This window comes from Pezoporus flaviventris, unplaced genomic scaffold (assembly GCF_033815535.1).
Source record: "Pezoporus flaviventris isolate CSIRO_AGI_PZ_B2104156 unplaced genomic scaffold, CSIRO_AGI_Pfla_v1 ptg000064l, whole genome shotgun sequence".
NCBI classification, from domain to species: Eukaryota; Metazoa; Chordata; class Aves; order Psittaciformes; family Psittacidae; genus Pezoporus; species Pezoporus flaviventris.
The window spans coordinates 3,181,303-3,207,492 of record NW_026892612.1 but is presented as its reverse complement, the minus strand read 5'-3'; the positions used below and the strand labels follow the sequence as shown (position 1 = coordinate 3,207,492).

The window sequence follows — 26,190 nt, the reverse complement described above, 5'->3', positions numbered from 1 at the left end:
TTCCCAGGCCGAAAGTCCAAACACTGCACTGCGCCAGCTACCAAGGAGGAGAAACACTACTGCTACTGCTGAACCCAGGACATTATCCACCCCTTATTCCATACCATTCACGTCATGCTCAGATCCCACATTTTCAATATACCATCACTCTTATCTAAGTGCATGGACCAGTAGCTATAAAGCTGCTGAGTCCATCTGGTCCATGATGTCAGGCTCCATCTCTTGTAACAGTCTTTCAGAGCAGGAGAGACTGTGTGCAGTGTTCACACTTGTGAATAACCTGGGCAATAGTGTCCATTGCTAAGTCCACCCCTCGATCATGAGTCCATCTCTGTGTTGCATCTCTGCTCTGATGGCCTGAAGTGCCATGGGCCCACCAGGCTTAAAATAATTCACTGTCCCCTTCAGCAGTTTCTGCAGCTTGTTGCTGGGGACTCCATACAGCTGCCTTCCATCTCCGACGCTTCCAAAGCACTGGAGGGGCCCAGTGGACTAGATACTTGCCCATACTGTCACACACACCCTGCCACTCATGACTGTCCAGCCTTGGGGAAAACCTCTTGGTCCTCCTATATTGTCATCTAACCCCAGACAAGACCCAAAACCGACTCCGTTTAACTTCTGAGATCAGACAAAATGGTGGTGGTAGCACACAGTCTGTTTGTGTGCCAACATGCTGATCCCCATCACAATCAGCAGGCAGGTCCCAAGGAGACCCAAAGGCCATTCAAAACCTTCAGAACTCTCAGTTGATGCTGCTGTACTTGTCACTGGGGCTGGTGTAGCTGCTGTGCTTGCCGGCTCTCCCACCACCAGCTTCTCTTTTCCTGAGTCCAGCTCTTCCTCCTCTGCCTTGCTGGGAAATGCTGCGTGGTCTCCTGCGTCCTCCTGAGACTCGGCGGGCGGCTTCCGGGGAATGCTCTCGGCCGTTGCAGGGCTTGGCTCCTCTGCGGGGCTCGGCTCCTCCGCCGCCTTCTCCCGCTGCTCAGCAGCCGCCTCCTTCCTCTCCTCGACCGCCCCGACCTCCTCCACCGGCAGCCGTCCCCTCGCAATATGAGGGGTATGAGCACAGGGCTCCTTGCCAGCAGCTGGGGCAGGAGTTCACTGCTGACCTGTGCCCCTCACCTGAGCTTCCGGTTTTCACCCTGCTTGGGTCCTCCCGCCCAGGGCCCAGCATCTGCTGCTCCCCCCCGGCACTGCCACCATTCGCCGCTCAAAGTCTACCTTCTTTTATTTTAAAAGAGCATTAAAAAGCCATCTTCTCTATTGCATTAGCAAAAAGAAATTTTTCTCTGACCCTTTCAAGAATTTTTATTCCATGTAGGAGAATTAAGGATAAAGAACAGGAATGGGAAGGCAGTAGTTAATACTCTAAAAGATAAGTCTCTTGCAGGAAGTCTTTGGTTCTGCATGAGTTTTCTTTTAAATCACAACAAATTTTAAAACCACGTTCAGAACATTGGGAAGCAACATCAACAGTGACATTTCCCACTACTTGAACAGCAGGAGATGAGACTCTGAACTGAACAGTGTACAGCTCTAAGTATACTCATGAAAGTCAGAGACCAGAAGACTAATACTGTTCAAAAGAAAAATAAGATACATAGTATTTTTCTAGAATATATCCTTTATTATTTGTAGGCTGTACAAATTTTAATACATGATTGAATTTCTACATCGTTATCTCTGTTCAAGTACAGCCTGGTCTTTTCCAGCAATCCAGTCAATTGCACCTTTATGATGTATAGTCAGTATTTATGAAATATTGCGTATGCATCTATGAACTTAGAAAAATAACATGCAAGGGAACTGTTACCATGAAACTGATAAAAAAAGACAGGTAAAACAGTCAATCCCCTTTTAGTGTGTTATGGCTTTGTACCAAGTATCAGATGTCAAAACAGTTTAAAACGCTTCTTGTTGAAGGCACTTAGTGTTGGTTAAACTTTTAAATTTAGTTCTATTGCATGAAGAAGTGTATTGCTGAGATCATACTTTAATAACACAACAGTCAAAAAAGGCAGCAAAAAGGGAAAAAAGGGGGTTTATGTTAAAGTATGAAAACACTAAAAATTAACACAAACTGTCAGGATTTGGTCCTTATAAAACAGGCAATAGCATTCAGGCAGTAAGAGATTTCTTCTGTTATATGCTAACAAAATAATTAATATCCCCAAAAATGAACTCTTTCAGTTCCGGTGTATAGATATGTGTGAGTAATGTACCCTCCAACACCACCCCCAATAAAAATACAGCTTTTCAAGACTAACTACTGCTCCACTTTGGCTGTGAAGAAAGAAACCTCGTAAGAGCATTATACATGCACATACTAGCAAGCCTACAATTCTGTGTCCCGATATCTGGATGGCTGTCCGTAATAGCCCTTCTTAGAGTGGTCTGATAGCTGCCGACGGTACTCCTCCTCCTCCTCTGCATCACTGCCATAACTGCCACGGTTCTCTAGGTAAGGTCTAATAGGAGGTTTCTGAGGTTCTGGAGGTCTGCAGCTAACATAGCAAGACATGGAGGGGGAGAGAGAGAGAGAGACTCTTTACTTCTAGTCTGAAAAAATAATTATGCTTAACAATGGCTTTACGGCCATGCACAACAACCTAGAAACCCCTTCCAGACCATGTTTATGGTTGGTCATAATTGGTCATTGCATGGTCATGATAAGCCTATTTGAAGAGACATTTTATTTCCATCAGGAATCTCATGTTCAGATTTGATCTACTCAATCTATCTGGAGGAACGGCAAATGTAGTATTACTAAATACCACCACACACACACCCCCACAAAGTGCTTTACAGAACTTTATTCCCTGAGCATAGAGGTTTTCAGCCACTGCTGCTACTTCAACTGACGTTTTCCTCAATTACTTTTGCACCAGATTCTTTCTATGCCTGCTGCTTCTTTTGCATCCCCAGTTTCCTGTCTCAAAGTCTTCTCATCTGACATTTCTTAAATTGGCAGCCTTCTCTCCTCACTTGAGACACTCAGTAGGGCTCTTATCCTTGAAAGTGGCAGAAATAATCAACACATTTGGGTTTTGTACACTGTGGTGCTACCCATTTAATGTGACACTAAGCAGATATATAGAAATAAAATCTGCCAGGGAAAGGCATTTTCTCAGTTTCAAAAGCCATGATTTTTGCAATCCCTGGTATACAACACCAAGACATTATCCTCCTTCCACATTATCCCAATACTTAAATACTCTCTTGAATCAGTCATTAACATTCCCACAGAAGGGCAATAACACTGATTTCTGTAGGTAAGCAAACATTCTGTGTATGTGGTTAAAGATTACTTCTGAAAAGCTTCTGAAGCTTTAAAAAAAAGTATGCTTTTCTGAACCCACCAGGAAAATCTGAAAATAATCACTTAATTTTTGCATTTTAGATTATACATTATGACATCATCGTCTACTGGCTGTTACTAAGAGACGATAAAAACAAAGTCCTGCAAAGCAGAAGACATCATACAGTGTATTAGCTTTTGCACAGGTGACTGCTCAAGTTGGAAATATAGAGTGTGTAGGGTAAGATGACACAATGGTCAAGCAGTCCAGAGGTCACGGAATTTTAACAAAAGACTACTACTATGCTGAGACTTGATGGGTGCCCTCAGACAAGTTTCATCCTCACTTTTCATACCCACACAATACATCTGTAACTGAATAAACATTTAAGTGTTATTAAGTAGTTAAACCAGCAATTTTTGTTAGGATAGACTAACATTCATCAAGTCTTCAACATAGAAAGAGGAGACATCAGAGCATGTGAATGCAGAAAAGCTGAGTAATACTGATCTAGGAAAAAAACTGGCTCTGCATATAGTTCAGAAAAGAACAGGTGACTCAAAAATACTCTGAAAAACAAGTTCACTGAAATTTTGACCCACCTTACAATAATCTTTGACGCACAACAACAAAGCAATATACCAAGCAGGATTATTTGTATGACTGAAAATTGGCAAGATCAGTCTTCCTCCTTCTGGTAAACAATCAAGACAAAATGCTTTAAACTGGGTACACCTTACCTCATAGGCTGAGGCCAGTTCTGTTCTGACTTCTGTGTTTTGATAGGGACAGCATAAATATCTGGGTGCTTCTCGGCTATCTCAAGCTTGAAAAGAAAGTATGAGAAAAATAAATGTTCTTTTTAAGTCTAACTATTAGGGATCCTAGACGGTAGATCTAGCAGGCCACAGCTAGATCTGAAACAATTAAAGCACAAATTGGTAACTAATGTTATTCATATTCCTACGATTATATGATCCTTTGCTGGAGTTGTAATTCGAAGTGCATGTGAAAAGAATGAACTGCCAAAAGCAACAGGATTATTAGAAGTCAGCTTTCTATAGTTACAATAGGAAGCCTTAAAATATGTCCTCTTTTTACATCCAATCCACACAACAGTATGTCTGAATGTGTGGTTTCCCAAACTTTGCTTTCCAGAAGCAACACAACGCAACAGGCATGATTTGCATTTTCAGGATGCAGGCTGCTCTATATGGTGGAAAGCACAGCAGGGGGAGAACGCATCTCTTCATACCCTGGCATTCTGGGCCTCTTGTAGATCTTTCATTCTTTGCTTCCTTGCCTTATGATCCATCTCCTCAAATATTTTTACTTTCCTCAATACGGATTTTGGAGTAGTTTCTTGTTCACTTCCTTCCTCTTCCAACTTTGCCTCCTCCTCTGCAGGTGGGACTGAGGGCTGAAAGCTTCTCAGGACGGGATGCCCAATGTCAGGTTTCACAGAAACAGGTGGTGGTGCTGCTTTAGGTGATACAGATGAAGTCTCACTGCCGACAGCAACATTACTTGACCTGGAGTCATAGTTCTTGGGGAAGTCATATAGATCCTCTTTGTTTTGTAACTTTCCCTGTAAGTATAAAATAAGCAAAGTTTACATCAGCAACTTCATAACTCTCATTTCAAATGAAGGCTTTTATCTGAAATTAATAATTTGTCTATGCATTTCATAGTGTCAGTCTTCATCCAAAGAAACACTTGCAAGTTATTTGAGCTGCTGCAACATTTTGGGCTTACACTCATATACTACACATCAACCTACAGAAGACCAGCACATTTAGACATGTTTGCCCCATTTGTTAAGGATTAACACAACTACAACATGTGCTAGGGCCCAGCACAGAGAACACTGCCCTCCCAAATGATCTGTCAGTACTACCTAATGTAGAATATCACTATGAGGAGAAGTGCACAGGACCCAAACCTGTTTTCTGTTCCATCTTTTTTAACTCACACATGTCCTACTTTGCTTAGTCTCTGTTGTCAAGGTGTACTTCAATATATTTTGAATACATGCAGTATGAAAGAGACCCATCCTCATGAAGAAAGATCTTTGGGTTCAGGGTAAATCAGGAATTGCTGAAATAGAATTTGGTGTCAATTTCCCCCATACTATTCCTGAGCAAGGTTGGCACAAACAGTTACCATGAGTTTCCAGCAGTGGAAACTGATTTCAGAGGTGGTAGATTCTGATTTTGTGCTTCACAATAATGGCCATCAGATACGCTTTTCCTGATGATCAGCCTACATGTGGTCTTGCTGAATTAAAAAGGTGCCTTTGAATTTGTTAACAGACTTTCTTATTGCATATAGAGACCACATATATTTGAAAAGAACTGTTATCCTTTTAAGTTTTCTGTCTGACTTATCCTGCAACACTCTGCACTTACAATGTTTTCTAGACTCTAATCATTACTGTTGCGCTTCCTGATGTCTCACCTGGAGAGTTCTCTGGGAAGAACAGCTTTGTATTGAGATTTGTTTCTACAACTTTACCTTAGGTGGTTCTGGTTTGAATGCTGGAGGTGGACTTGGTTCTCTAAGGATCTCCCTGCTACCAGCTTTTCTCAACTGCACCCTTGGTTCTGGATTAATTTTTTTTAAACTCTGTGAAAGAAAAAAAGGAGATAAAAATCACTGCAGTACCCACTAATTCAATCATTTTTACCCCTCACTCAAGTTTACTATTTTGGGAACAGTAACCAGGAGTCAAATGACTGTCAGCAACCTGACCAAATCACTGCAGGTATAGTTGCAAAATTCAAGGTGATGAGACATCATCAGGAAACCTACGGAGTTAGGCAGAAAAGCAGAGCTATTGCCATTTTACTCTACACAATGTAGCTGTAAACACTAGCAGAGGTAAGATAAAGCTGCAGTTTAAAAAACTCACTTTTAAGCCATATATACAGGGCTTTCAGAAAGTCCAAAGTACATTCCTGTTGAAAATCCAGTCATCTCACCTCCTCATGATGTACAGGTTCAGAGAACCGGTTTACAGATGAAATCCTTGGTTCATCCGAAGGCTCCTCAAGCTCATTATCAGTGTATGCACCTCCTTCTCCATCTGTATCTTCCAGGTCACTGATCAGGCGACTGTCACAACTCAAATAATCAGCACCCATTGCAGTAAGGTAAGACATACGATCATCTGTATCATCTTCCATACTGTCCATCTACAAAACAGTAAGAATTAAGAAGATTAAAAAGATAAGAATTAGACCCTAGTTAGGTCTTAGTATCATGCCAAACAACTCCTTAATCACAACTTTGCAAAAGTGAAGGAAACTCTAATGCAGAATCAGAAAGGAAAGTTCTGTAAAAGTTTATCCTTCCTAACTATTCTTCTCTAGCCACAGCACTAGTGATGAAAGCTCCAAAGGTTAACAGTAAGAACAATAATAAGTAATCTTTTATTACCAAGAAAGACAAACTATATGTCTAACCTATCCGACATCGGCAAACAAAATTTTATAGAAATTTTACTGGGAAATAATGTCTTGAGACATCTGTACAGCTTAGTACAGTACGGACTGACTGCTTACCTTTCCTTCTGATACCCATACTGCTTCTCCTTGTTGTTGCTGAATTGTATCTTTCAGACTACCATACCAGCTATCATTGGCTGAATTCAGATTGATGGTGGCTGCAAGAATTGGAAGGAAAAAGTATATATACACAGCATATGCAATGTGATCCTTTATCCAGTCTTTGCTGTTTAAGACTTTTTGTTCTAGTTATTTGAGAATGTTAAGTGAGAACAGACATTTAATTTAGATCATTGACAAAAGCATGCTATTTCTATTGTTTGTCCATTTTCCAAGCTTATTTAAGTCACTTATCATTTGACGACAGTATGCTGATTCACAATTTCTTTTGTATTAGAATCTGGCAGAATAAGGAATTTAGGAAAAAGTCAAGCAAGGCACTGTTTATGACTGTACCTTCACATCCTTTTAGTTCCAGCCTACATAATATACAGAGTAGTAAGTGGGTATCTCAAGACTTACACAGTCACATCCACTACTCTCTGGGTAAGCAAGTTAGATACACATTCTTCCTTACCTGTAAAGAGGTGGGAACAAGTTTTCTTCAGTTTGTTTGCTTGCTCATAAAGTTTTCTTGAGCTCTTGTTAGATGTGGGACACAGCCTTTGTCTCATGGTTTTCACACCTTGCTTACTATCTGGGTTAAAGAAGATTACAATTGGAAACCACTGGGTATAATTTAGCAGGTCCACTGCTTTAGGAGTTACATCCAACAGAGCATGTTTATCCTGTTAACAAGAAAGGCCTGTCAGTGTGCTGCTTGCGGAGAACAACAGGAGGTAGCTGGAACAGAGTATCTCAGGAAAAACAAGATATTTTTGTCCAAATAAGAACAGAACTTGGTGGGATCTTCCCCCACAGTTATATAACATTCATAAGCCACAGCTAGCAGCCTTTTTCTTTCAGCTCCATTTTTCTGAACAGCTTTTGCCTGATGTCCGTGTTCTTACATTAACTAATTCTCGTGTTAAGTGCACTTATTCCACCTTTTTTTTTTAATAGGTAGTGAAAGTTCCTTGCTTTTCTCTCTACCTCCCCCTACCACGCATTCCACTACTACAATAATTCTGTCTGCTAACTGTAAGCTTTTATCTATACTTACTAGCTGAAGCAAATCTCACTTTTTTTTTCCACATTTCATATTTCCTTCTCAGATATTTCTAGTGCAAAGATGAACTGGGATTTCAAATATGTGTTCAGTGGGGCCTGAACTCTGAACAGACTTCTCTGTGACATTCTAACTCCTCTGGCATTGGTTTTATTGGGCTCAGGGCAAGCTGTGTAGTACGTTCTTTTTGCCCAAGCTTTTAGGCTTCTGGATTACTATCTGTTTACCTGATCTTTAAACAGTATTATAAAAAGAGTCTCGGTGGATGCCACTTACTTACCATAGTCACTTCCTGTTCAGTTTAATAGTAGTTCAGTAACTCTGAGGCAATCTAAACCATTAAGTGTCTGTTCACAGCAGAGCAAGAGCACTGCATGACAGTAAAGCCTCCACGTCAAATTCAGAAAGCATGCAGTAAAACACAGGTGCCCAACTGTTCGAATTTAGAATGAACTTAAGACAGGAGAATTTAATTTCTAATAGTGAGTTCACCCTCCCATTTGGAGGATAGCTAACAAAAGTATAAAACTTGTTTCTGAACAACTCCAAAACAGATGCAGTGAAGATGTGAGGACTCTCCAAGTTTTAAGAGCAAACAAATCAAATGACATGCCTTTGATCATAAGCAATTTTTACAGGGAAATACTCCACCTGCTCAATGATTTGCATCACAGTGTTCAAGCGCACCACCCCAGTTGACTTCTCTGAACCTGCATCTCTGGGCTCTGTCTCTGCAAAGAAGAACATTTTAACTTATCTAGAGTGGCCAGGCAGCTGCGATTATTAAGTTATCCCTTCTCTCAGTTAAGGATGGTAAGAAAGCTGGGAGGACAACTTACTTGCTGTCTGGTACAGGTGAGGCAAATCATTCGACAACTTCTCCATAGCAACATCTGCAATAGGGCCAAATACTACCACAGGTCTCTTAAAACCAGCTGAAAGAAAAATATTTGCAGAAAAGCGAAGTCAGATAAGCCTGGTTTTATACCAAAAGCTAAATGGCAGAGGTGAAACCCTCAATTACTACACAAGGTTATGAGTAAGTGGAAGTTATTTAAAAATACATTTAAAAAATGCTTTCAAAAGTTTGTGCAACAGCGTAACTCATACAGAAAAGTATTTTTATCAGCTAAGAAAAAGAGATTGTTTTAATTTAACAGCTTCCTTATTCTTCCTAATGAAGTTGTATTGAGAGGATTCTGCCTTCTGAAAACACGCAGATTTTCAGTAATGTTTCCATCCAGCAAAATAGCATGAACTGTGACCAGAAGGCTTTGTTTGAATAAAGATACAAATGCTAAATCAGCTGTAGGGCAGCTTGAAGAAGCAAAGAAATGCAAAATTCTGTTATGCTTTTGTCAAAACAAGCACAGAGACAGTCTTCATAAGTTAATGGGGGACTGCCATTCTACTGCTGAGTCTGCATCTTGACATCTGGGAGCACCTTTAAGATACTTTATATTATTTACTTAGTTTCACAATACTATCCTGTGTGAATATCCTGAAAATTATCTTGACTTGCTCAACATCACTAGCAATAGACCTAGTTTAGAGTTACAGATAATGGACCACGTTAACCTCAATTACACTTGGACAATCTCCTGAGAATACCTGGCCTTTGTTTGGCCTCAAGGTAATGTGTACTACCCTGCTATTTATGAGCAAGCTAAAGATTGTGAAACATCGTGGCCATATGGATTGTACTTTCAGAGCTAGCCAAAGGGAAGCTGAGGAAACAAGAAAATCCTGCTCATTTTTTTTCTTTACTAATTTTTACTTCAAGTTGCTCAGATTTAACACTGAACCCAAGTTGTTCAAAATCACTTACTCAGCTAACCAAATATTTGTACATGAAACCAGCCAGCAATAAATAGGCAGCTGGTTTACAGCACTGCCACTTACCCTCACGCAACTGAACTCGCTCATAAGCTGGGAATTTTGTGCTCACAGATACAACAGCTGTCAGATCTTCACGACTCTTCCTCAGATTCTTCTTCCCTCCAGATCGCTGACCACGTGTTCTCCAGAAGTCTGCCCTATCGCTTGAGCCATCCTTTTGGGCATTTTGAACACTGGCCATCTGCTCAGCTCTGACAGAGAAAGCACAGCATTCATTTCTACAGAACTACTCAAAAAGCGCAAAAGTGCTTTCACTGAAGAACAACATACTTTGAATTTGCAACAGGTAATTTTCCAGATAGCCATGAGTGGAGGAAAGAATGGAGAAGTCCAGGTTCCTTTGCCTTGGAACAAAGTGTCAGAAAAATGCTCTGACTTGCCACAGCTACAAGACTGCTGAGCAGGAATGAGTTCCCTTAAACTGGTAACTCTCAAGCATAAATAAAAGAATGCAACTGCAAAGAGGTGGTGGTGAAAGTGCAAGTCAGAACTGAAGGCCTAGGAAATTAGTCACTCTTTTATTCTCAATTAGGCCTTGTAAGTCAAGTTACTACAGCATACAAACAAAGGCAAGTTTTGTGACATCAATTAACAGAGGACAGAACGTACTGACTGAGAAAGAGGCAGGGGAGTTGCATAAGCAACATATTTCAGGAACTTCAGTACAATGCAATTGTGAGCATTTTTCCCCTCCATCTTAAAGTTACAACCATCCTCAGGAATGGAAAAGCTATAGTCTAAAAATACGGTGATTTTTTTTGTTGATGAATTAATACTTTTATGCACTGTGCACATTTGAACACTTGCTTTTCCCTCACATGAATTTTTACTAGGAAAGCTATTTAAGCAAACAATATTGCTGTGGTTCACTGAGTAGTTCACTACAGCTACCAAGAAATGTTAACCTTGGAATAAATTTTTGAAACATTTTTCATAAGGATATACAAAAGAAATTCAAGCACTGAAGTTCCTTTAAAAAAAAAGATTAATCAGAGTATGCCTGCACACACAGTCATGAGCTTCCTAAGGTATAGGGTTTTTTTGCTTCATGTTATTAGATTTGTTTGGAAAACGGGGGTGGGGAGGAGGGAAGGGTGTGGTGTGAGGAGAAGAAAAGTGGGGGAAAGGCAAAAAAGGGACCCTGCACCCATTTTCTAGAAGATGAACTGAAGCAGCTGGTCCTTCACTGATTGCTGAGACAGGAGCTCTAGGTCTGTGTTGCAAATACCTGATCTACTAGATGTAGGTAATGCCGTCTCCTCTCATCCTCACTTCACCTAATGCCATGAAGTTGTATAATCATGTACAGTTTTACAGGCCCAGTAAGGAAGAAATATATGCCGGGAAGAAAAATAATCTTACTTCTAACAATGGGTAGGAAGACAGGATGCCACCTTACCTGCTCTTATTTGGAATAATGCCCTTTTCCAGATCACTTCCAATTCTTACAGCCAGCCAGTTTCCCAGTTTGCCATCATACAGTGTATCAACTACTCTAAAGATCTCGCCTCTGGTGAATGCTAAGCTCTGTGGTGACTCTTTTTCACACTCAAAGTGAGTCCTGATGAAGAATGAATCTCCTCTGCCACAAGCCATAATGTCTCTGTAGACTAAAACAGGAATTCCCATTTATTTACTCTTTCAGATATGAAAAGGTATAAAGCTGTCATTCTATAGAACAGTTCTGAAGTCTTCCCACACACACACACTCAAAAAACCCCCCCAAAACCAGCCTTCACATCCATTGCCCTTACACACACTTTATCCAGAGTGTTCTATATTTGAACACATACAGTCCTTAAAGGTACTTGCACCTTCCCAAAGCAAAAGGCAGCTTCAATATTACAGCAGGTTGTGTCTCCAACAGGAAAGCAAGAGGCTTTGCTTGCTCCTTAACTGTTCATCCATAAACCTGTCCATTTGCTGCTGTCTGACTGAATCCTTTATGACTGCCAGAAAAGGAACGCTAACATCATAAGATCTTAGGCCAGCTGGTACAGACAGAAAAGCAGAAGGAACAAGCAGTAAATTGCCATGCTTCAGGATTAAGCATAGATGCTATCTGCTAATAATGAGAGATGGAGAAGTGCTCTGAAAAACACATTACGCACGCACACCTGTATGACCCTCATGGTATGGAATACAGCTATCTTCTAAAGGACTGAAAAGGAGGATGACTAAAATGCTATCAGGAATAATCACAACAGAGATTATTTGTGGTTCACTGACAAAACAGCTTCACAGATATACACACATTTTGTTCAAAGCACCTACCTTCATATTTACTTTGAGCCAAAATTGTTACTGTTTCACCTTTGGGAATTTCTAAGAGATACAAAACAGCATCTTCCCGAGCAATGCCTCTGAAGTCTTGAGTGTTTACCTAAGTACAAAAACCAACAAATTAAACATCAACACCTGAAAGATCAACAATAAAAGGAGTAACCACAGATTTTTGTTTCATGTCAAAAAAAAAAAAAAATCTTAAATACTCTTTTCCATTATTATGCTTTATTTTTTAAAGCAATATCGATGCCCATTGCCATAAGAAATATTTTATTACAGCAATTAACAGCAATTTTTCTGAAGTAACAAGGTCTGGGATGTATACGGCTAGATTGTTTCTTTAACAGGCTTCAAAAGACATTGAAAAATCAAGGCTATCACAAGAGAAAAGAGGCAGAAAAAAAATTACATTAGTTTCCTATTTTAATTTTCAGCAAAAAAGAAGAATGTAAGAGGACAAAATGACATAGATGATATAATTCAGAAACTGGGAAAATAAATCACTGTTACCCAAGGAAACTGGAGGAGGATGAAAGAAGAAAAATATCCTGGCCTTTTTTTTTCCTCATATCCAACACTAGGAAGAAGCATTGTACAGAAAATTTATTCTCCTATCTTTGGACGTTTTTCTTGATTAGTGTTTTTCCTGCTCTACCCCTTTGACAGAATCTTTTAAACAAACTAAAGCTTGGCATACAATCTCCCTCAAAAACTCATTTCTCCATCACACATATACACTTCAAAAGCAATCACATGACTTCCTAAGATCATAATTTCTTCCATATTTCCACTAAGAAGAAAACAAAACACACAAAGGTGATTTGCATTCCAGGGACACATACTTCCACTCATACCTTAAGAATCTGATCTCCTTCCTGCAGTCCCTCCTGATCAGCTGAGGTGCCTTCTTGAATTCCAGCAATAAATATCCCTACATCATTTCCACCAGCCAGTCGTAGACCAACACTGTCCCCTTTCTTGAATCTCACCATTTTTGTATTAGGACTACAAGATTTACAGACAGGAAAAGGAAGTAAGGCCAGATGTCAGGCAAATGACAATAACAGGTTGTTGAGAAAAATAACTGCAACCCATTCAACAAAATCGTATTAATAATATTCTTGGTCCCTTTCTTTCACTCTTTAGGCTATATTTACCCAGGTAAACACTGAATGAAGGAAGCAGAGGATTTGCATTTTTCAGAGTGAAAACTGAACTAGGAAGAGGATGTAACTGTTATACACAGACTGGACAGAGCAGAACAACTCCCTGTTCTTGAAGTCCCAGAATAGTCCCCTATGTATTAGATCCTCTCTCAGAGGCTGTTTTTTTTTTTTGTGAAAACACTCAAGTTGTAAATAATCATTGTTCTTTCCTCTGTATGCTTAAGAACTGTCATATGAATTAAATGTATACCTATTTTATTTGCAGTTGAACATGTCTGTTAGACGGAAGTCTTCAATTTCTCTTGTAATAAGTATTTCCAAGTACACTGTATTAGTGTATTAACAATCAGTCCTTTCACATTGCAGTGGGAGGTGGCTGCTGAACTAGGTTCAGCTTTTTTGCTATCAGAAAAGCTGTATGTCTGAGTGACCTTCCAACACAGAGGACAGTACTTATCTGTCAGCTTTTCTCAGTAATACCCTAAGCCTGTATTATAAATTCCCCTTCATCAAAATAATCACTTCATTAATTTGCACATCAATGACAACATATGCAGGGTCCAACCCAGAGAAGATCTGAGAAGAGAATCCATTTAAGAAAATACTCCAAGGTACAGAATATCCTCAAAACCTTATCTCTAGGTTTCTCTTTCTAATCTCAGTGCTCCTCTCCCTTCTTTATTCAGAAACTCTCAAAGGAAAACATGGAAATTGATTTACTAGTTTGAAACATTAAGTAGCTAATTATTAAAGAATCACCAGTACTAGGTTCTATCAGAAAAAAAAACCCACACGAGTAAATTTTGGAAGCAGCATTTGGTTCACATCTAAGCAGAGACCAGAACTGCAACAGGCTTGCATTTGAAGAAAAGGATTTCTGCATAGAAGCTTCCACCTTGTATAAAAACACACTTATGTTTGGCTTTGTCTTGCAAGAAGCTAGTTTACAAATTAAATAGACCACATTCTCTTTGTATCTTTGTACTGTGGGGAAAGGAAGGTTTGTCTTTTGTGTACACATAAAATAACAGAAGAGGTGTAAAATACATTTCCATAGAATTGCACAGGTTAGAACGGCCCTCTGCTCAAAACCGGTTGATCAGGGCCTTGGCCAGTTATGTTTTTGAGTATTTCTGGCGCTGGATATAACACAACCTACAAGGGAAAGATGTTCAGTGGTTAACGACCTCATAATAAAAGCCGCCTTCTTGGTATCAAAATTTCCCATACTTCAGTTTGCATCCCTTGCTCTTTGTCCTACTACTCTACCCCATTGAGAAGAGTATGGCTCCGTTTTCTCTACACACTACGTATTAGTTCACTGAAGACAGCAATAAGATGCCCCTGCAGTCCTCTTCTCCAGGCTTAACAAACCCAGTTTTCTCAGTCTTTTCTCCTATGCCATACACTCCAGTGTGTCAATGTACTTCTCATCCTGGGGAGCCCCAAAATGGACACAGTACTCCAAATACTGTGCTCCAAGTACTGCCAAAAAGAACAGAATAAAAATATACCATTGTGTATGCTCCCATGCAAGCCCAGAAGCATAGTTCTGTAACTTCTGGGTAGAAGGCAAGTCTATACTTCCAGGCAGGTACTTCTAAACCTCAGTTTAACTCAAATTTGGTTGGTGAGAAACCACGTCATCTCTTCTTGGCATTAAGCTATAAAAGGAGTATCACTCCAATTAGGCAAAAAGACAGAACTTCAAAACCAAATGCATGCAACCAACAACCAGGTAGATGTCACTGGAAAAACAGTGCAAAAGAACACAGCAAGTGCTGCCTTACCCATATATTGCTTCATCTTCAGGGCTGGGTTTAAGAATCGTTCGTGTAACTTTTGGTTGAGATGCTGGATGTAAAAAAGCCAACAGAAATTACTGAGCTATTAAAAGAAGTTGTAAGTGGCAGCAATTTTTAACTATCTGATAGCAACCAAACCCCTCCAGGCCAGATTTCAACTTCCAGCATGTCTGACTAGAACCGATTTACTTCCCTTTTTTAATTCCTGAAAAAGAGCAAAGTTCAAGGGAGGGATACACAACTCTTTCAAGTAAGTCAGATAAGACTTCAGGTATAGCTTCATTTGTTTGCTTACAGCAATAGGCTAGTAGATGCTCTAGTGAACTACTTGCTTTTTGAGGTGGTAATTCTGATAAACAACTGCCTTCAAACAATCTCAGGTGTTTCTTCTCTCCCTGCACCACTAAGCAAAGACAGACCTTGTCTCTGTGTGTAAGGACAGGGTTAACAGGAAGAGTATACTAGATATGTCAACATGACTGGGGGAGTAGACATTCTGTGGCCAGGGGGAAAAAACAACCAAAAGCTTCAGATTCTGACCTGCAGGGTCATCTTGGTACTTCATTTCTTTTTTTATGTCTACAGCTGTAACAGTAGGAGTAGCAATGTCACTACTTGACTTGAATGGTGTAGGCATTGCTCCCATCCTGGACATCCTACTGGATGGATCATCTTTTGCACTAAAAGAAAGAAAAAGAAAAAAGTGTAGTAAAATTGTGCAAGAATGCCATGTATTTTAATAATTTCTTTGACAAGCATTAGAACAGTGGACTACAAAAAAAATAGAAGTCACTTCTTACTTTGTTTTCTCTTTCAGCTTTTCATTGGATGAATGTGAATCTAGATCAGAATGATGTAATCCGTCATCTTGAGGGGAGAATGACCTGTTAGACTCTACTTCAGAAATGTCTGTGAAGAGAACAGCAAATGAAGAAATGCAGGATTTGTTTAAATTATCTGCACACGCATCTGATCCCCCATTATTTACAAAGCTTTCACATTTAAGATAAACTGAACCTCTAAACCTACTCTCATTACAAGCTGGATTTGACTAGCATTCTGAAAGTGATAAGCCGTAGTGCTTCCACTCGCCCATCACCCTGAAAATATTTCAGGAAGGTTTCACACAAGCTTTAGGAAACACACGTCACAAAACTACCTTGAACACACCACAAACTCATTAACTAGTGTTAGTAGCCTTTTATTTGGCGTCACATATAGGTTCCCAAGCAGAAGACCATGTTCACGTTAAGAGTCGTCCCATCATTGCTTTTCAGCAACAAAAGAAACAGAGCAGTCCTTAGACCTGAACTGTATCTGTCTTCACAGTAAAACTTTCAAAAGTTGCACCCAGTATTCTGACATCAGAGATGCAAATATCCTGCAATAAATAACATAACATGCTCTCCCCAAAATCCTGAGCCCTTTCCAAAGCAAGATTATATTGAGAAATATTGCTCACACACCATGAGAGATCATTTGTGCAGAACAGACACTGGAATAGAAAGCAGTTGTCCAGAGGGACTTAATTTCCTCTTATTCTGGGAATTTTTCCCTCTTGTTGAACACTGTCATGAATGCTAACGCCCCCAGAAGAAGAGAGCAGTCAATCCATTTGTTTTTAAAACTGAACTCTTTTATTAAAGCAACTGACTTGTTATTCAGAGACGGAAGACTGACTCTGCTAGGCCAACAACGCTGCTTCTATATGCCCCTGCCCAAAATACAATCACATGATTACTACAAAATTTTTCTTTCACCTAAAGGAAGTGAGCTTAATGCTTAATGGACCATTACTTAGGTTTCTTTGTGTTTAGTTACATTTATTAAGAACCTAGTTCCACTCTGCATAGTTCAGAACTTTTTATCCACATCAGACCTCACCATCCATTTCTGAGTCACTGTCGTTCAGTGAAGGAATGTTGAGCAGTGTCTGCTTTCTGTCCCTGAGGACAACCAGCTGGAGCTTTCCACGTGACTTTTCAATCAATTTTCGGGCATCAGCTAAAGACATGTTCTCTGTCACTGTACCATTGATCTGCACATAAAAAGGCAACAATAACATGAACAAGTAAACAAACAAGTCCATACTGTGCTCAAGTTTAGCAGTGAACTTAACTATAACATGACTTACTCCAAAGTAACCATACTATAACAAGTGCCTGCTAAACAGCTAGCAGTAAAAACCAGAACAGACCTTGAGAATGATATCCCCTTCATGAAGGTTGCCATCTTTGGTTGCTAAGCCAGTACAGGTCATTTCTTTTATGAAGATCTGACTTCCAAGTCGGAGACCGTATTCTGGAATCAGGGAAATAATCCACTGTATTTTAGAAGATGAGTTGAGGGCGCATTTTTTTACGACTACCGTGTATATGCAGCACACCTCACTACACCATGAGAAAATAAAAAAAATGCAAACCTAGCAAACCCACTTAACCCTAGGCTAACTCTTCCTTCTCAGGGCTGTCACTATAGTGAGAACAAACAGCAGTCTGAAACCAATCACGGGTGATTAGTCTGTACTTTCAACAGCAATACAATGCCTTTGCTCTGGAGGTGCTTATTAACATGCTGGACAAGATTCTGTCTCTGTATCATATTTTGCATGGTATAGAGAGGGAAGAGGGTCAAAAAGTGCTAACGGAAGAGTGGTTTGTTGTTATTTTAAACCAGCTATTTGTTGCATGCTGACTTGTCCTATCTGTAGCCCAGTAAGTGTTTTCAGTTGTTTCAAGCAAAGGGAAATCCATGCCCCCTTTATTCTCTTTGATCAAGTTACCTGGATCAGTATATTTACTATTTAAAAATAAAGGCAACAGTCTTAAAGCGCATACATCCTAGAACAACAGACAAGGAAAGAAACACTTATCTGCTTAAAATAAAATGAAAAATAAAAATCACACTTGAGTGATTCTTCAGAGTATCAGAGAATCATAGAATAGGGATGCTGGGGAGGGACTCTTCATTAGAGACTGTAGTGATAGGACAAGGGGTAATGGGTTAAAACTTAAACAGGGGAAGTTTAGATTGGATATAAGAAGGAAATTCTTTCCTGTTAGGGTGGTGAGGCGCTGGAATGGGTTGCCCAAGGAGGCTGTGAATGCTCCATCCCTGGCAGTGTTCAAGACCAGGCTGGAGGAGGCCTTGGGTGATATGATTTAACGTAAGGTGTCCCTGCCCACGGCACAGGGGTTGAAACTAGATGATCTTAAGGTATCCATATGAATGGCAGAAATTATTATGGAATTAATACCTACATATAAAACTTCACAAAGACACCTCAAGTTTCTCCTTATTTGTATACCTATCTGCATTATCTTTGAAAGTAGAAACATTATATGCAGGAAAAGAAGAGGAAGGAGGGAAACGGATCCTTGCCAGAGTCCATGAAAAAAAAAAAGTTAGCTCTTGCGTGCAAAGATTATGTGAGCAAAACATTCTTACAACTCATACAGCTTTGAAAAATAAGAAAATCATCCACAAAACTTCCACAAATCAAGACGCTCCCTCCTGCCAAAAACCCCCCAACAAAGCCAAAACCAATAACCAACTCTCCCCACCCCCAAAAAACCCCAACAGAAACAAAACCCAAGAAAACCTCCAAAAGACGTACAACCTAATCTCAGATACACTTTATAGCACAGGAGTATTTCACATCAAATGAAAAATTAGGCTTTCAGCATTCATTTATACACACTAATACTCAGCAAGGAAAGGCTTTTTCAGCTGTTGCTATTTCAGTATTCTTTAACTACATCCTGAAGTATGAGAACCAAACAACTCAACAATCCTTGGAACTAATTTAGTTATACTGAAGGACAGAAGTGCACTATTGAAGGCAGAGCCTACTCTTCACCCATTGTAGCTGACCCTTTTATACATGTGCCAACTGTAATCTGAATCATGATCAGATCCATGTTTCCCACCAGAACCAGAAGAACAGGGCAGAGATAACGCAAAACGAAAGGGCAGAGATAATGCAAAACGAAAGGGCACAGTGGCTTGAAAGGACTGAAATGATGTGGGTGAACAGTTCTTTGTTCAAAGGTAAAGTTAAAGGTGCTGGGGGAAAAAGCACCCCAAACCAGCCACAGAAAATAAAAGAACAACCTAAGCAATCAGTTTGAAAACTCCACAAAAGCAGAGAATATTCAGCTCCCTTCCCTCCCTGACAAAAGTAACATGTTGTATTACAACACAGTTCCCCTCTTCCCCTCCTGTACCTTCATTGTGTCGGCCTTTAGTTAAGAGAACGCTGATTGGTCCATTCTGATCCTGTGGTCCTAGGTACTCATAGTGACGGTGTATTTCAGGAGAAGGACTTCGGGAACGAAGCCTGTCCCGACTTCGACTCCTCATTTTCCTCCGGTATCTAGGATCAGGTTGAGATCCGTGACTACAGCTGGGTGGGCTGTAGTCTCCTCTGTAGTCCTGTTCATAGCCACCATCCCTGTCAATGCTCCTTCCCCTGCTCCGATCTCTTCTATAGTCTCGATCCAAGCTCCTGTCAATGCTCCTACCACGACTTCGATCACGGCTGTAGCTGCATTCCCTGTCGTGGTCTCTGCTTCGGTTATGCTCTCTGCCTTGTTCATCTTGGTAGCTCTGATCCAGGCTGTTTCCCCAGCTTTGGCTGCGCCCTCCGTTACCACTGTGCCAACTTCTGTCACTGTAGCCACTTCGAGCACTTTTGCCATCAAATTCTGCATGGTCATCCATTACATCTAAAGCTCTGTCCTCGTAATCAACAGAGGGGCATCTCTTCAGTGCAGCAGCCTGCACTTTCCTTGGTCTTTTCACAACCTGTTCAGTGCAATACAAAACAACCAACCAAAAAAAACCCTCTTATGGTCAGAATGTGAAATTCAACAGATGAATATTCTTCACACTTCAAACAGGGGTAGACGGGAGGGTGAGAACAATGTTCTACCTACAGAACAACCAGTAAATTAGATTATATAGATGTGCATAAGAAATACTTACTAACTGGGTGGATAAAAAATAGAAGAATTTAAAAAAAAAAAAATCAGATCAGCAAACACATACTTTTACCTCTGTAAAAGTATCAGTAATAAATACTTATTTTCTTTTTCTAGATGACTTCTAAAAAATGTGACAAGCCCCAATAAGAGGGAGCTGTAGCTGCCTCTCAACTGATGAAAGCCAATCTGGACAGCAAATTGCTGGACAAGGTCTGTTATGCAGGACATCCCTTGCCTCACATAACACTTGTTTTTTCTAACTACCACTCATTACTCACTAAAATTGAAGATTGAGGATATACATTTTTCAACAGAATAACTTTGTGATAATGTTTAATTTCCACTTGTTTCACTTGTAGACGCTATGTCTTTGCTTTGGTTTATTTACTGCCTACAGTGTATTGGGCAAAGGCTTGCTTTGCTTTATGCACTTACAGTACACTTCATAGAGGAAAACTAAAACCTTACACAGGTACATACCAATGTAAATTGGACACATATGTAATTTACTTACAATGGTGGCAACTTTTCCACTCTTCCTAAGCTGCTGAACTGCAAAAGAATGTGGAACGTTTTCCATTGGGGTCCCATTAACTATGACCACCCGGTCATTTTCTCTGGAACATGAACGAGGCAAAAAACAAGAGAATAAGAAAAAAAAAAAAAAAGAAGGAAAAGTATTTGAGTCTTCATGAAAACTGGAACAATCCGTTTTTTTTCCAGGGGAACCTTTAGATTCCGCTTACTTTAACAGGGAGTTTTGTTTTAAAACTATGTTTGTTATACAAGCACTTGAATACTAGAAGAAGCTTTCAGTATGTTTAGAAGCTAGACTTTGGGAAGCAGTGTATATCTTTGTACATGTACTATGCCCATCTGAAGTACCTTGCCAGAATGTCAAAGAAAATTCTTTTTTAGAAGTATTGTGATGACCATTAAAACTTTTTTTTTTTTGTTCTTTCAAAACTCCTTGTCTTTCACACCTAGTGCTAGGGGTTTGTTTTTTTTTTTCATATCAACATAAGAATTTCAAGAAAGCTTCAAACTGCTGCAGCCATAGCATTGTTCAGGCAAATCACAAGTATCGCTCCAGTACACTTTTCTAAAAGACTGGTATTCAGGTAACATCTACTCTACAGAAAGGTGACTGGAGAAGGGAGGAGAGGGGAGGAACAACACTATAACCCACAAAAAGTCCTCCACACCCTAAAACATAGGCCAAAAGAGATTACTAACTGGGCAATTCAGACCTCCTGCATGTCAAATAGACCATTAAGATTTAACTCAGTCACCCCCAGGGGACAGCCCCATAATGAATCACTAATTGAAAAAAACATTTTCTTCCAGAAAGGCATTTCAGCACATGAAATGATGAAGATGAAAAAAAGAAGATAATAAAAAAATCTACCACTCCTTGTATTAAATTTAATCTGGTGACTACTCAGTTACTAACCTTACAGTCAGACCATTAGCTTAACCAATTACTGGTTACTGTACTGTTTTATGCTAAATAAAAGAACTATTTAGTACCCATTATCTTCTTTTCATTGTAATCGTCACATCACAATCGTCTTTTTAATTAAGGTTACATTCTTTAAGCCTTTCTTTGTAAGGCACCTTCTCCAATTCCTGAATGATTTTTGTGCATCTTTTCATACCTTTCCAACTCCTTTTACTGCATGAGTATGCCAGAACAGCATGCTTTATTCCAGTATCAGTCTCATCTGTGCTTTATGTGAGAGCTAAAATAGTTCTCTTCGCAGTTCAAAGATGGTATCAAATATTGTAACACTACCTCAAGAGCTCCCATCTCTGTATGCTCACTCAACCTTAGAAAGGATTGCAGGCTTTTAAACCCTCTCCACTCTGAAGGTTAGATCTATATTCCTTGGTTTGCTGGAGGAATGGCTTTGCATTCAGTTTTCTTCAGAACGTATTTTGTCTCAATGTGCCCGAATTGCTTGGTATTACTTTATCATCAATTTACCTAGTATCTTACATAATTTGTGGACATTACTTTATTCCCAAATCCAGGTAATTATGGAACAGGATGACTGATAGTGGTGTTGTGGAGGGGTCACTGCTATAAACCAAAGAAATTGCTTACTGAAGTAACCCATCTGCTGGACCACCTGGGAGAACATCCGAAATGACTATTGATGTTTCACCATTTTCAAAAAGAGGGTTATCTCTGCCACCAGAAACTGCAATCCCAAATCCTCGTTTTGAATCCTTTACAACAAAAACAAACACAACAAAAATCAGTCCCAGCCGTATGTATTTTGATAAGGAGAAATAAGAGTAATATGAATGTTCCTGTAATGGCACCCTACCTTGACATTATTTAAAATATGATAGTTGTGTGCAGAGAGTTGCAGAAATACACAGCACCTCTAGGTTTAAAAAAGGAATTAATTTACAGATCCATTTAACAAGACAATATGTTCCCATGTTCCAAACCCTCAGTCTATAGCCTTGTGTTAGTAATTAAGCAAAGGACTCGCTAGCTTAGCCTGCATTTTGTTCCACCATCCCACTAGTTATTCATATCAAATTTACTGTCAGATAAATCTATTTTGTTTGTGATGCTTGGAAAATTGTAACAGCTTTTCCAGGATCTCATCTTTATCAATATTGCTATCTAGTTTGTAATAATTACTTATTCTTTGACCAGACTAAACAAGATCAGGGCTTATTACATAAAGCAATCAGTGAACTTGTAAATTCTCTATAATTATCCTCTCTCACAATCAACTATTTTAAATACATAATTTATGCCAAACTTATAGTCATAGAAATACCAGATTCATAGAAGCCCTAAGATGGCGTTCATAAAATCATTCACAGAATCAGGGAAAAACAATTAGGGTGTGAAGGAACCACATCTGTAACACTAGACCTCACAACTGCTAGCATAACTGAACTGCAGACAAGAAGGTGAGTGTAAAACCATACATTTTGTTAAATGCAAACGTTTATGTTTATCAGCTATTTAACATACACTTCCTATCACTATGACATACAAATTACGCTGCATTTAACAAAATGTTTTAACATAGTGCCAAAGTAATACACCAAAATAAAGTGTTGCTTTTCTCTTAACTCACATTTAGCGTACAGTTTATCAGATGCCAGCTCACATTTCACTAATGTCAATATTAATTAGTTATTCCTTTGAGGAGTTCTAAACAGCACTTCACTTCCCACACCTTTGTTTTACAGGAAGTGGCTTGATGCTTTGAGCCAAAACGATACAGATTCAAAATAACAGTAAAATTCAGTGGTAATAGCTGGGGCACCAAGTCCAATAGTCTTTGCCACTTGAGTAGTTTAAGCCTGTCTCTGAGGCTTTCAAGATCTGAAAACTTGGACATTACAGGAACTAAGGTCTGGTTCTACAGTGTTTCTCTTGTCTACCCCTGTAACCTAGAAAACAAAATTCTTTCTCAACAATTCAGCACATGAAACAAGAAAGATCACTATTTTACCCTAGGTCATCCAAGTTGAGTTCATTCCAGAACATATGAAAAGATGTAAGGAGCACAGCAGAGGTTACTCACTGAACTCAAGATCATCAGAACAGTTGAGAAGACCACCACCACCAAAGTGTATATCCTGTACCACTGTGTGGCAGCCTAGCCATTGTAAACAAGTGGTCTACTATAACTTAGAAGAGCTCTATATAATGAGATGGTTCCTCTTTTCTCAGAAAAATTGCTAAAAGTGACATCTGTAGCCCACACACTTTAGAATTTGGTGACAGTAGTTTTCTGCTAGATTCTACATTGGTAGATATTAAAGTATATAAAAAGAAAAGCAGTGCAAACATGTTCAGTTATTATTATAAGTTTGGACATTAACTACAACTGCTTAATAGAACTATCTGCTATACAGCTGGCATGTGGTACATTACATTGTCATGACAAAGACCAAACATCAGCAAATATATTAGCACTTAATCTGTTAATTTAATTTACTCTTAACATTAAAGAGTCACACTATTGCATGAGTAACTAACTGGCAATTAACCTTGAAAATGAAAAACATAGCTGATCTGGACAATAAATTAATCCTATTCCAGACTAAGATATGCTAATAACATCTATCATAAAATATACAGGGCTTGAATATTTGAAAACTAAAAATATAACAGGCACTCACCTTTTGTAAGGTCACAGTGTACTGTTCCCATATCAGCTCTTCCATGCCTGGGGCCTGTTACACACAGAAACCAATTAGTAAAACACAAAGCATACAACTATCTCAATTAAAACGTGAAATATCCTATTAAAACACAGGTATAAAAATAATATGCATACTCTGATAATTTCGTAGAGATAGTATGAAATGTATGTATATCAATTAATTACGAATTTTCTTTTAAAAATATTAATAGGTCCAGGGTGGTAGAATCCCTTCACATTTCTCCTATTTAACAGCTCATTCCAATTTTCTGTAAAAGTATTACCTAGCAAAAGCATTTAATTCAGATCATACCGGCATTACACAGCCCCACTTCAAATAACACACAAAATACTCTCCACTCCAGTATGCAGTAAGTTTAGCAGTTAAAAGTGAGGCTTTCAAAATGAACTAGCCTTCAAATCTTTTGTTTCTTGCTCATGTGGATTTAAAATTATGTTCATCCACTATGAATTACATAACCGAGTGTTTAGCTTCCACTTGAAAAATTAAATTCTACAGGAAAGCACAGTGTGTCACTATATAGCACTCAGTTTTGTGACACTTCTCAGAAACATTCTTTTCCACATTTCCAGTTAAAACTGATCCTGAAGCCATCAGTTTATCTGATATAACCTGAAATTTTTCCAACATCACAGCTTAAAATATAATACAGAATAATCACATTGTGATGTATCGTATAATATAAAGCCAACCCCTTCAGTGCCTTTAAAATGAAAAGAAAAATGAACCACAAACTTTGATGCAATGCAAACATTTCAAAATCCAGAGCATCCACTGCAGAAAAAAACAAACAGGAATTACATGAGTATGTACATACTACAGGCTTATCTGGTTTTACTGCCGAAAGTGGTGATCTCTTTCAGGAATTTCTTAAGAATTTGCTTAGAAAACTGAAGTTCAGACAGAAGCTCAGTTTTTACTTAAATGGTCTTTTTAAAGGCATTAAAGGAATTACTGGCAACTAAACTCCAAAACAATAGACAGAGAAGTGGCACAAGAGTATGCCTGTACTTTAAAGCACACCCCCCCTCAGTTTCCAGAGAAAAAGTCTTCCAGAAGTACAGAACAGTTTAGCAAGCTATGGACATTGTCACTGGAATGCAAAGAACCCTACAGTGTATTTTTCAGTGGATTCTGAGCACCCCAAAGAGGAACCAGGTTTACATTTTCCATTGCACATTCATTGTATTAAAAAACAGACTTAAAACACAAGTCCTGGTCAGAATTTCTGAGGGAATATGCAAGATATTCAGCATTCTTCAGGAATTTTATAACACTGAACTGTGTTAAATTTCCACTGTTCTCTCAGAAAATGCACAATGCTCTCCAGTTTCCAGAACCTTCTGGATGTTACTGAAATTCATTAAAAACAGCTGGAGCAGAGGATGGCTTGTATTAGAAATAACAGAAGTATTTCTAAATTTCTGCTTGTCTAGACCAGACAAGAATGAGGCACGTTTATAATTGTTAGTGTTACTATTACATTAGTATGTCTCAGGTCAGGGAATTACTCTGCTGAAGCACATGGTGAACTTATTTTATCCGATATTCCCATTTAACCAGTTGATATGTCTAACCCTTCAACTTGCTGACATTGAAATGTCTCACTAAATATATTCCCTTACAGAAAGAACTTTCCAGAAGTAAAAATTTTCTCCTTAACTAAGCGCTTTTTCTGAGCTGCTGTTATGCTGCCATAAATAGAAGTGACTATGATCGCTTGTCTGGCTTGTATGAAAATGTGTAAACAGTTTACTTACTAGTGACCCTTAGCTCCACCACCACTGTCCTGCTCTTCTATATGATATATTTAAGCTCTGCAGAAAACCAGTCTGTGCTAAAGAAGGGCCTCAGTGCCTTTTTAAGT

General features: G+C 39.1%; 1 protein-coding gene and 1 long non-coding RNA gene across 6 annotated transcripts in view; one reads left to right on the top strand and one right to left on the bottom strand.

The window, feature by feature from the left end:
- Positions 1 to 1,609: 1,609 nt before the first annotated feature.
- Positions 1,610 to 26,190, bottom strand: part of TJP2 (tight junction protein 2) — a 63,524-nt gene continuing 38,943 nt past the window's right edge. For all 5 annotated transcript variants that reach the window (XM_061470849.1, XM_061470850.1, XM_061470847.1 and 2 more), the window contains 22 exons: positions 24,279 to 24,332; positions 22,225 to 22,349; positions 20,632 to 20,734; positions 19,359 to 19,938; positions 17,330 to 17,433; positions 17,017 to 17,170; positions 15,933 to 16,041; positions 15,673 to 15,812; positions 15,118 to 15,181; positions 13,016 to 13,166; positions 12,150 to 12,258; positions 11,275 to 11,485; positions 9,879 to 10,066; positions 8,816 to 8,911; positions 8,628 to 8,707; positions 7,386 to 7,596; positions 6,866 to 6,966; positions 6,284 to 6,496; positions 5,817 to 5,927; positions 4,558 to 4,890; positions 4,043 to 4,128; positions 1,610 to 2,507 (listed from right to left, as the gene is read on the bottom strand). In XM_061470849.1, coding sequence (XP_061326833.1) covers positions 2,339 to 2,507; positions 4,043 to 4,128; positions 4,558 to 4,890; positions 5,817 to 5,927; positions 6,284 to 6,496; positions 6,866 to 6,966; positions 7,386 to 7,596; positions 8,628 to 8,707; positions 8,816 to 8,911; positions 9,879 to 10,066; positions 11,275 to 11,485; positions 12,150 to 12,258; positions 13,016 to 13,166; positions 15,118 to 15,181; positions 15,673 to 15,812; positions 15,933 to 16,041; positions 17,017 to 17,170; positions 17,330 to 17,433; positions 19,359 to 19,938; positions 20,632 to 20,734; positions 22,225 to 22,349; positions 24,279 to 24,323 — 3,483 coding nt within the window. In that variant the 5' untranslated portion in view covers positions 24,324 to 24,332 and the 3' untranslated portion in view covers positions 1,610 to 2,338. The remainder of the gene's footprint in view (positions 2,508 to 4,042; positions 4,129 to 4,557; positions 4,891 to 5,816; positions 5,928 to 6,283; positions 6,497 to 6,865; positions 6,967 to 7,385; positions 7,597 to 8,627; positions 8,708 to 8,815; positions 8,912 to 9,878; positions 10,067 to 11,274; positions 11,486 to 12,149; positions 12,259 to 13,015; positions 13,167 to 15,117; positions 15,182 to 15,672; positions 15,813 to 15,932; positions 16,042 to 17,016; positions 17,171 to 17,329; positions 17,434 to 19,358; positions 19,939 to 20,631; positions 20,735 to 22,224; positions 22,350 to 24,278; positions 24,333 to 26,190) is intronic.
- LOC133278277 (uncharacterized) lies at positions 10,040 to 12,787 on the top strand. The gene is made up of 2 exons (XR_009746495.1): positions 10,040 to 10,161; positions 12,596 to 12,787. It is a non-coding gene; the product is annotated as an uncharacterized LOC133278277 (long non-coding RNA).